The 12152-nt window shown below is 32.6% G+C and overlaps 1 protein-coding gene across 1 annotated transcript; it reads right to left on the bottom strand.

Annotated features, from left to right (window-relative positions):
• Positions 1-1851: 1851 nt before the first annotated feature.
• Positions 1852-2270, bottom strand: LOC112763059 (probable sugar phosphate/phosphate translocator At1g48230). Its single transcript, XM_029294260.1, has 2 exons — positions 2051-2270; positions 1852-1958 (listed from the first exon to the last, which is right to left on the bottom strand). Exons 1-2 carry the CDS (start codon positions 2268-2270, stop codon positions 1852-1854), a joined length of 327 nt encoding a protein of 108 aa, XP_029150093.1.
• Positions 2271-12152: the final 9882 nt, after the last annotated feature.

Here is a 12152-nt window from a genome sequence, read left to right as displayed (position 1 = left end):
ATATCATTATATGTAGGCGAGTTCTATGGTGGCATGGAGATAGATGGCCAAGGATGGCTTATATTTGACTGTCCAACAGCCATATGACACATGTAGAGTGGTTAGTGTATCCAATGAGTGCATGAAACGTAGGTCAAACCTGAAAGTTATTGTAAGTGCAATAATAATGTGTGGTTTACCGCATGGGCATTTGAGAGATTTTGACATAAAAAAAATATGGATTTCATATAGACTAGGGTGTTGGTAGTCCAAAAATGATTGGGTATCCAAAAATGTGGATGGGCAAAAGATGAAATTTTTTTGGATTGAAAAATAAAATTACTATACAACATAATGATATTGACTTTAAATTTTGAATTTAATTTTGATATACTGTCAATTGTAAAGCGTTTTACACAGTCGTGTAATCATATCCATTCTTTTTTATAACTATTCACGTTATCAATATAAAAGATAATTGTTTTTAAACTTTTTAATTTATTTGTTGAATCAATTTTATTCATAATTTACGTTTTCCGACTACAAGAAAATCACCCATTCAAGTACACTTGAAAAGTGTAGCTAAAAGTAAAAAAATGATGCCTTAGGCTAAGGCTACGCTTTTTGGGCTACGCTTTTTCAAGTGATGTTGTCCAGGACCAAAGGCTACGCTTTTCAGCTTCCATTTTCACCAGAATAGGCTACACTTTTCAACACTACTGCATCACCTATAAAGCGTAGCCACATTGTATACCATGGCTACCGTTTATAAGTGTACCCTTAGGTCCCTTTTTTTTTGTATACTATAGCTACTGTATATAAGTGTAGCCTTAGGTTATATATATATATAATATTCTAATAATTATTAATACAACATAATATTTAGTAATATGATTACATATATAATAATTCTGTATTTTTAATTAAATAAGTTAAATATTATAAAATAAAAATAAATACATAGTTATTATAAATAATTTCTTTAACTAATAAAAATTATTCGTAACCAAAATATATTTATAATAATGATCCAAAAGTACTAGAATGAAGTTAATTTTAAATATTCATACATCTCATACTAAAGTAAGCATAGCCATATCAAAATAATCATGATACTACTTAGAATTTACTACTGATACTCTACAAAAAACTAAAATATTATATCCTACATAAGTATCTTCTAATAAAAGTCATTAGTCAATCATACATGTTTCCATTCCTAACACTACTCTATCTTAGCCAATAAACTACAATAATAATTAGCTTAATCTTCATTATCATCCTCAATATTATCCTGCATAATTATATAAAAAAGTAATTAGAAAAATATTTATAATGACATTCGCAATTATAAAAATTAAAAAATCAAACTCAAAACTATCTGTAGATGAATAAAAAAGAATACAAACCTCTATGAACCCTTGCCCAATTTTTTGTGATATGGATTATTTATTTGCATTCCTTGACTCATGCAATGCTTTGAATATGGTGCAGGTTAAGGAGAAAATAATAGCTGCGAGGAGAAGCGAAGTTAAGACCATTGTATTCCCTTCTGCCAACAGGAGAGACTTTGACGAGCTGGCACCAAATATTAAAGAAGGTCTTCATGTTCATTTTGTTGATGACTTCATGCAGATCTTTGATTTGGCTTTTGATGATGACAATTCCCAGCATTCGGAGAAGTATGTCTCACTATAATGCTCTTATCTGATGTGAAACCATTACCTCCAATGCTTCCCTCATTGTTGCCGGTGTTCAATGACGCATAAATGTCAAAAGGTCTCTTCTCAAATCTCCAGTCTTGTGTATCAAACAAGTTTACAATGAGACCGGGACATAAAAATGCAAGTATGCAACTATACATGTCAAGACTCAAGAAGATACCTTTGTGATTTGATATGGAATGATTTCAGTAGGTTGTTGAGAGGCTCGAACGTCCTTGACTTTTATGTAATTGTACATCACAACGCCATATAGTGCTGCAGAAGTAAAAGATGAATAGTTGATCAAGACAAAGGAGGGAGTGATATTAAGAATGTGTTTCGACTTTCGAGTTTCAACTGAAACTTACCTATAGGATAGCCAGTTATATTTAACCCAGTTATTGTGGACTCTGGAAATATAACAGTTGAAAGGGCTATTAATATCCAGTTTTTAAGCATGCCGGCGACTCGGATGGTCACAGCACCAGTTCTACCTATTACTAGGAAAATAGAGAAGTTCAAAGCGAGAGCACATAGAGCATTGGAAAAGAAGATCCAAAAGTTGAACTGAAGCTGTGAAACTTCCATTGCAAACTTTTCTAGGAGGAACTAAGGCACAAAGAGAAATACAAAACTGCACAGAACAAAGCAAACGAGAAGTTATTACATCACATTAGACTGGATTCACTAATATCCAAGCATTGATATTTATTTCTTTCTTACTTTTTTCTGGTCAAATTGACACAACCGACCAAGAAGTTGTATTACATTAGATTTTATCATAGCCCATTTGTTTTTAATCTTTTGTCTTTTGTCTTTTGTCGCAATAGCTAAGCCAATATCCCTAAATAACTGCACAGAGCATGCACCAAAGTAAAATTATACTGAAGCACTTAGCCAAGCATAATTACAGAAAATAAGAGATCATGTTTCAATTCCTATGTGAGAATCATTGAATGTCTCCACTAATATGTTTAGCCAAGCATCCAAACTGATCATTTTCGAAATCTTAATGAGTCAGTGGTCCATTTCTTTGTTCCAAGTTTCAACATCCTTATAAAATTCCTGTTCTTCAATCATATGTAATTCAAGTGCAAATACAATATACTTCTAAATTAACCAGACAAAGAAAGAAATACCAAAATTACACGCCCAGCAGCCTCGTGGCTGAAATTTTAGGGAAAAGTGGAGTTTGTCCCTGAAAGGCCAAAGCATAAAAAGAAATGACAATGCAGAACTTAATTCCAAATTCTTCAAGAATAATTTGTATCTTTCACCTATTAATAAACACAATTGTATAAGTTCACTCAACTAACGAACTCCGTCGACTAGTAACATGGTACCAAAATCAACATTTTGTAGACACAGTCACGAATGCAGCATAAACATTGTTGTTAGTATAACCACTAAAACTGCATCAATGTAGCAATTGCAGCCATGTGAACCAATTTTTTCCTGAGGCCTCACTCACTCTTTACTGACCTAGTGATACGTGCTTCAAATGTTCGTGATATGAAGAGTTCAAGAGTTATTTAGAAGATATTTTAGTTTATATTTTTAGAATATTTTATTTAATGTATTTTGATTTTGTTTATTTAATTACTAGATTGGGCCTTATGTTTATTAGCTTTAGGGTTTTCTTTGTTTTAACCTAATAAGAGGTTATAAATACCTCCTTAGCTATTCTAGTCGTAGCATAGAATGATTTAGAGGTTTCAAAACCCCTTTTTGGTTTCACGATGAAACCATGGTGTGGACAATTGAGGTTGAGAAGTCCCTCTTTTGTTACATCGGAGAATTGGGTAGAAGGTTGAGGAGTCCCTTCGATTCAATTCCCAAACTATGGCGTTGACAAGTTAGGTTGAGGAGTCCCTTTCTTGTTGCGTCAAGAAATTGGGTAGAAAGTAGAGTGATTCTCTTTGTACTCAATTTCAATCTATCCTTTTATTTTTATTTCAATTTCAATGTATTATTTTTTATTCAGTTGAATCCTTATCTTTTTGTTTATCTTTTTATTTCTTTATCACCTAGCCACTTGCATGCCTTCACAATTCTCTCTCTTATTTCTTTATCACCTAGCCACTTGCATGCCTTCACAATTCTCTCTCTTTTTTCTTTAACACAGAATCTCTTATTTCTTAAAACACATATTATAAATCAAATAAACAATTAAGTAAATCAGAGTTTGAGTGTAACATGTTGACATATTATAATTAAGTGAATTTGATTCAATCTTAATATGAATTTAATATGTAAATATAGGTGTTTTCTCTTGTAGAAACTTTTATGCTAATGACCAAGCTGCAGCAGAGAAGAACAAGGTACTTATTAAAGTAGACAATTAAATATGCCATATTTAATTTCTAGAATTTGAAATGATAACAGGGCTTTCAAAATAAATCAACAAATGCATGCAATTAGTGAACATTATATATAAATCTCGAACAGCCACTAAAAATATATATATATATATATATATATATATATATATATATATATATATATATATATAAGACTGAGTTTATTTATTTGTTTTACCTAAGTTAGCACCTTCATCATTACATTACATATAGTTGAATCATAATTTTTTTAATTTCCTGAGCCAATCATCAATAAGAATATCTCTTACAAGTTACAAAATAGGCAACCAACCACCTCATATCATCATCAGTCCAATATATATAATAAACTGATCTATTCAAATTAATTTACACACAAATCAAATCAAAACACATGGAATTAATTAACAGATAGAGTGAAGAGGAAGTACCTATCACGGATTTGAACCTGTTACATCATGGATGCCATTCTTTGCTGATCAGCTTCTGAAAGTGATTCCAAACCAGTTAACATGCTCTTATTCATGATTCAATTCAATTCAACTCAACCTAGTTTTCTTCATTCACATTAATCAAATATATCACGCACCTCAAGCAATTATAGTACATCCACTTCAATCTGCTTAATTAAAATAAACTAGTAATAAAAAAACCTGTGGAGACGGAATCTCTGGACCAAGACAAGGGAGCAAAGGCAACCAGGGAGTTTGGAGAAGAAACTTAAACCCCAGGAATAAAATTAAAACCAGTTAACTAACAATAATATAGGATTAAATAATCACAAACAGCACAATCTAATCACAATTAAGCTACAAAAGCACAAAGAATAGCAGGACAACAACATATTTACAATGAACAATCACAAACAACAGTAAGAGCTAATCAACAATCAATTAATCAATGAATAAAAAATTGAAAACACAAATCATTCAAGAATAATTCAAAGATCAATAACCCTTATGAACAGAGCAAAAAATGAACAATGTCATTACACTATTACAGTGAGCCACGAACAGAGCATTGACCTTTGAAGACGGCGAGCTGGCGACAAACACGACGACGGACAACGGCGAAGAGCTGCGAAACAGGAATGGAGAGCAAACATTGGCGATCGAGGGGATCGAGGGACCTCGAGAACGACGAATCATGAGGATTGTGAACGACCACGACGAACCTAGTGGCAATCTTGAGCGCGACGGGCAGCGACGGTGAGATTGATGGCGGCGCGGTGGAGGCTTGGGTTTTCACAACCTTTTAAGGAAGAGCTGCGAGATGGATGAATGGCGGCAGAGCGCGACTAAGGACGATGAGCAGACGAGTGAGACGTGACAGTGGCGCACGACGACAGAGGGCACAACGACGGGGAAATCGAAGAAGCGGCTAGGGTTTTGTTATTTGGTGCTTTGGTAGGAAAGAAGGAATGACCGAATGAGAGAGTGCAGGGCTTCGATGATGAGAAGAAACAAACAAACAAAAAAACTCACTAAGTGTCCTATACATGTGTATTGGCGTTTTTACATTAAGCAACGCTTTTAAAGCGCACCCAAAACATAACAAATATGCTACTCTTTAAAAGCGCTTTTTTTAGTATGAAAAGTATACCTATAGATATCAATATAAAGCTACGCTTTATAAGTGATTTTTATTATATCTAAGGCTATACTTTTTAAATAATGTCACAATTATGTTTCTTATTCTCTTATAAAAGGGAAACACAAAAAAAAAAGCGTAGCCTATTTTCTGAATAGGCTACTCTTTTCAAATGTAACTTAAAAAAAGTGTAGTTGAATGAGTGTTTTTCTTGTAGTTCATTCTTAATCAACTTTTGTTAAGACACTATTTTTATTTGTAGCCAAATAAACAACTTATGAGTCGTAGTCTTGTTTTTGTTTTTTTTCCGAAATTTATTTCTTAGCTGAAATTTATTGTTTCAAAATATATTATGTCAATATATACAGCAAAATACTTTTATAAATAATTAAAAGTAGACATATATGATATATATCATTACGATTTCAATTGGTAACAGTCTGTTAGACTGGATTATCTTTTTCTATATTTGTGACTAAAATATCTTTTTAAAATAACAAATAAATTAAATTCAACCTTAATCTGAAAATTCAAAAAAGGAAAAAAATCAAAACCAAATATCCAAAAAACAAGTAATAGATGATAGGGGTGTTCAAAACCGATCCGGACCGAACAAAACTGATCAACCGAACCAAAAAAATTGAAAACCGAACAAACCGACAACCGAAAAACCGAAAAAATCATATTTTGCTGTTTTTTATGTGGTTTGGTTCGGTTTTTGGTTCTAACACTGAAAATCCTAACCAAACCAAACCGAACCGGTCAACTTAAAAACCCTAAAATCCATTAGACCATTACCCCACCCCACCCCCATTAGATCAGATAAATAGTGTTCCACACTCCTAACCTAGCGCAGCCATTCTCTCTCAATGAAGCCCCATTACCTCAACCCCTCGTAGCCGCGCCTCCCCAGCGCTTCCCAGCCCTGCCTCCCACTCTCCCATCACCTCGCAGCCCCACCTAGTCCCGCCGAACCAGCCCCTCCCAGTCTCGCCGAACCAGCGCCTCGTAGCCCCTCCCTGCAGCGCCTCGTAGCCCCTCCCAGCAACACGAACCAGCGAACCCAGCCCCTTCCAGCAGCGTCGAACCTGCGCCTCCCAGCCCCTGTTGCTGATTGTTGTTGATTGTTCACTTATTTGTTGATGATTTTTTAAAATTATTAATAATTTTATTTTTTTTTGAATTTCTCGTTCTATTTGAATAATTTATGTTCTATGTTCAGTGTATTTTTGAAATTGCTAATTGTTGTTGATTGTTGTATTTGTTTATGCAGTTTGTTGTATTTGGGGGTTTTAGCTTATGAATGTGCATTATTTCTAGTTGTTAGGGTTCTAGCCTTCGAAGGTGTAAGGTTCTGATTGTTAAAGATATGTTTTTTATTGTTAGGGTTCTAGGATCTGATTGGTAGAGAAGGTGTAAGGTATATTTAACTGCATTTTGTATATAATTAATTGCTGGATTTGAGATTTGTTTGCTGATGTAGTTGCCATAAGGAATTCATTTGGTGCCACAAATTACCTTGTTGTGCTATGTATATATATATTGGTCTTTTCTAATTGCTGGTTTATTGATCATTGTTTAATTTATTTGTTGTTTTATTTAGGGAAATTTATTTGCTGGTTCACTGATCATTGTCACCTCTTAATTTAAGTAGATTTTGAATTTTTTTTTTTATCACAGTTCCATTGATGGAGTTATCAAGGAGAGCTTTACGGAATAATTTGTCCTATTTGTTATAACACTTGTAATTTTGGTTATGATGTACTAGGAAAGAATATGCATGAATATGAATATCTTGAGAAGAATGGGATGGATTGTCAATTCTTTGAATGAGTGACTGATTCCTTATTTTAAACTCAGTGACTTTGAGATCATGTGGAAAAAACCCTAAAAGTGGCTCCAAGACTTTTCTTTTGTTGAAAATTATAGTTGCATTAGTAAAATTGCATATATGATATATGTGTCCTTATAAGAATAAAAGGATAACTTGGGTAGACATTATACATGCAAGAAATGGTCACAAACAGGTAGAAAAGGACGAAGAGGCAACATTTTTAAAAACTGAACAAATCGAACCAAATCAAACCGATTTTAATTGGTTTGGTTTGGTTCGAATAGCTTCGATAAAAAAATTGAACCAAACCAAACCACAATTTAATTAAACGATTGGATCGGATGATTTTTCTCTCAAAAACCGAACCAAACCGCACCGCGAACACCCTAATAGATGATTCTAGTACAAACACAACTGAGGAGATCATGATTTTCTGGAAATTTCTCGTCTCTTGGCACAACCAAAATACTTCCATTGAAAGTAAATGAATGTCTCATTCCCCCTGAAACCCCACTTTTCGCCCACAATACTTCCCAGTAATGAATGTCCTGTACCCACAATATTCCTTGTTGGATTACATTTGTGTTGAACCCCATTAACATAGCATGTTCAAAAGGAAATTTCAAATGTGTTTACAAGGCTCTTACTTGATTTGTGAAGCCTCCAAGCCACCCACGACGGATTTGATACCGATCTCACTATGCCACTCCATCATTGATGCAAATCCCTTCCTCACTTGCTATGCCGGGCGTCTTCCTTTACGCTCTGCTCGATTTGTGGTACACAATCGCTGTTATCGATTCTCCGCCATCGCTAGGAGAAGGAACCCTTCTTTAAGAACAATAAACCCCAAAACGACTTTCAACTACATCGTATCACCTGTTTCTCTAATTAACTTCGTAATTAACATTTATCACAGAGCTAAAATAATTACCCTACCTTCATTAGCATTTTTACCGTGGTTCACAAAGTCAACTTCTATGTTCAGCATACTCCAAAGGTGGCATGCGTCACATTTTTATTGGATATTCTTCCTTTGGTCATCTTTAAGCGGGAAAAATATAATGCTAAAGAAGAGGTGAAAAGTGAGAAACTGTCACCATATTAGCAATTATAACCTGACCAGTTCTTATGCTTTTCATTTATCTTTTTCCATCCACAGGTTGAAAAGCATTTAATAGGATTATGGACTGTTGCATTTCGTTCAATGGATGATATAAAGGAAACTGTTAGAATTTCCGATGAAATATTATGTCGTGCCGTAACCACACTGAAAACAAGGCTTTGTGATGTGTCTCTAACTGATATATCAGATGCACACAAAGCAATGAATATAGTTTTACCCTTTTTGCTTACAGAAGGTATACTAAGTAAGGTTGACAGTGTTTGGAAGGCTTCAATTGGAGTTGTAATGAAGCTTACAATGGTTAGGAATTTATCCAATGGTATCGACTCATTATATTCAATTAATAAGTGATCTATTTTTTAAGAAGCTATACTATGTTGTTGTAAAAATTTCTTTATCTTGAAATAGAATGGTTCCTTTTCAGCATGCTGGAACTGCAATCCGTCCACATATGGCTGATCTGATTTGCTGTAAAAGTTTCTTTATCTTGCTGCATGCTGATCTGATCTGATCTGATCTGAAATAGCATTTTTTTAATTCTTATTGTGGAGGTTTTCACCCGAAACTTGCATATCTTTGTACTAGCAAAGATTTGTTTGTTGTTGAAGCAGGAGAAACAAAAATTCATCAATTCCAATTATACTATGTTTTAGAAGTAGCTGCTTCATTATATTTCTTAAAGGTGGCCACTCTGATAAAGTTGCCAATTTCAACTTTTTCTAAAGATGTTTTTCATTTTGTGGTTGTTATTGATTTAAAAGCGTGTCACTAAAAGTGTTGCTTAAAGAGAAAGTGTTACCCTTAATCGTTAACTTGGCTCTGATACCAATTTTTTATAGTCGACTTTTCTTTTAATTTCTTTTTCGAAATTTCTATTAACTCTTCATATTTTACTTCGAATAAATTTATAATTTGTATAGATTCAATTGGTGGTGCTTTATTTAAAGGATTTTGATAAAAATAATTTGCAAATTCATAATCTAAAGTATTGACCATTTCTACTATTTCTCTTGTATTTGTTATATGATCATTTATTACTAGTCCTTGATGTATATTTATAATTCTGATTTTATTTTTATAATTTTTCAATCTTGTTTTAGTTTATAATATTCTTTTTTGCATGGATTATTGTATATAAAATCTTTTATCTGTTTGTCTTTTTCTTTAATATAATTTCTCAAATCCTCAAAAACTTCTTTTATTTCTACACTTTCTGTTGTTTCTAAATATCTTTTTAATTTTTCGACTTCATTCTCCATTTTTTCTTTCAACAGCTTTAATTCTTTTAAGTCATAATATGGTTTTCCAGGCATTTATAAATTTTTTAAGTTTAATTCTAACTTATTTATATTTATTCTTATTTCTATCCTTTTTATTAAAAGGTCATCAATTTCGATCTAAAGATTATTTAATTCCCTTTTATACTCCTTTATTTTACTTTTTGATTTTTCCGCCCTTTTTCTTTTTATTTTATTTTCTGGTTTTTCAATCTTTTTATGCTTCATTATTTATTTTAGAATTTCCGCGAACTCTATCATCGATTCATCACTATTTTCTAGAGATTCTATTAATTTTTCTAACTCTTCAACTTCTCTTTTCAACTTGTCATAGATTATCTTTAGAGCTTCAAATGCTCTTTGATTTATTTCAGAGAACTATAAATAATTCAAACGATTTTCTCTTTCAAAGAGCTCTTGTTTCTTGTCTTGATAAGTTACATATATTTCTTCTTTATTTATTGTCATAATTTAGTGTTTATGGTTTCATTTAATTTTTCGACCTTTTTTGTTAAATCTTTTATTTCAGAATTTTCTTCTTTAATCTTTAACTTAGATAAACTTAAAGGGCTATTAATTTTAGATTCTCTTATTTGAAAATTTGATGAAACTAAACTTTCTGATGGTTCTTTTAATAATAGAACCGGGTTTTCAATAGCTTTGTATTTTGGTATTTCTGTTTTTACAATTTTCTGAAATAATTCATCGACATAAATTCTTTCTCTATTTTTAAATATTATACTATGATGGCTATTTGTTAAAGCATAATTTATTGCATATGTAATTGAAAATGGTTCATCATCTTGTTCCATTAGATTCTTTCTGTGAAATTTATAAGCCAAACTTATAGATCTTCCAAGATTTTCAGTTGATAAAGGTATAGCATATCCAAGATGGGCATTGAATTTAACATTTACGTTTGCCAAGTTTCCATGAACAATTCAGATTATTTGATCTATTGGGTCATCAATAATTCTTTTGTCACAGATTGCTAAGCTTATTGGTGAATTAATTCCTTTCATATATGTAGATTTGATTAAGACTTGTATAGTACTAATATGAATCCATCCAATTTTAGATCTTTTTTGTTGATCCTTAATTTTCTCAATCTGTTTACTCAATTCTTCATCATTTATCAAAGCTATTTCAAGTTCTCCATTGGCGGATTTTATCTTTATAGGGGCTTCAAGTTGAATTTTTCCATAGTATATTATATTTTTTCTATTAAAAACTTCTTTTAAAAGATTTTGTTTATTAAAGTTTTTATTTGATTTGAGATTTAATTCTGTTTTTAGAACAGCCTGTTTTTCATTATCTAATAAAGCAGTTAATATATAATAATCAGATTCTTCTGTTAATTCTAAACTTTCTAAATAATTCATAATTTAAAGACTAGGATGAAGATGTACCTTTCTGGAGAAAAACTTCCTTTATTTAGTATATTTTATATAAGGTGTTTTTATCTCCAGAGGGGAGATTGTAGATACTAACTCCAGAGGGGAGTTTAGAATTATTTTTCCCTAAGGGAATTCTTCCTCAGACTATAGAATCACCTCGGCAGCTTCCTCCTTGCTCTCCTAGCATTTGAGTACTTTTAGCCTTCTGCTTTCTATTGTCTGATGCCTTCTACAATTGCCTAAACAACCTATTTATAATAGTTGGGTTTGATGGACAATTCCCATCATTTCCCTTCTTATGACGTCATTGCTTACGTCATTGTTTGTTATCTTGCACCAGCTACATTGTTGGTGCTTTATGACCTAAGTGCTTACGTCACTATGCAATAATGTTGAGAGATGCTTCATATGCACTGTCCTCCTCTTTTATCATGTGACCTTCAGATGCATTGTCTTCTTCCTTTATCATGTGGGTTGATTCCGTTTTATTATTGCTTTCTTCAGATATCTCTGAGACATATAGCTGGCACTTGTGGTCTTCTCTGTCTTTTATCAAATAGCAGAGATTCCTCTTTATCCCTTCAGGGAGCTTTTCTAAAAGTCCAGATAAGTTGTAGAATGCTGATTCAAATTCCACCAAGAGTCTCATCTCTCTTTCTTCAATTTCATTTCTTTTACTGGACACAAGCAGAGTATTTCTACTTTTATAATTAATCCTTGTGTGAGATTCCTTCGTTATTTTTTGAGTTCTTTCAAAGACCCTTGCTAATGTGCTGGCTAGCCTTCCTTCATGACTGTAAATTGTTAAATCTTGAATCTAATCAATTGGTTGAAAATTTCCTGGGAAGACGGACATGAATATTACTTGGTGTACTGGAACCAAGCATTCTTCTTCTTCATTAAAAAT

The sequence above is a fragment of the Arachis hypogaea genome, chromosome 17 (assembly GCF_003086295.3).
Source record: "Arachis hypogaea cultivar Tifrunner chromosome 17, arahy.Tifrunner.gnm2.J5K5, whole genome shotgun sequence".
Taxonomy (NCBI): Eukaryota; Viridiplantae; Streptophyta; class Magnoliopsida; order Fabales; family Fabaceae; genus Arachis; species Arachis hypogaea.
Note: the sequence above shows the minus strand (reverse complement) of the source record. Positions and strands in the feature narration are given on the sequence as shown.

Excerpts from the sequence above, each read along its gene's own strand:
- LOC112763059 (XM_029294260.1), bottom strand. The coding sequence starts at position 2,270 with ATGGAAGTTTCACAGCTTCAGTTCAACTTTTGGATCTTCTTTTCCAAT. Across the intron at positions 1,959-2,050 it reads TATAACTGGCTATCCTATAG|CACTATATGGCGTTGTGATG; the intron begins GTAAGTTTCAGT and ends TTACTTCTGCAG.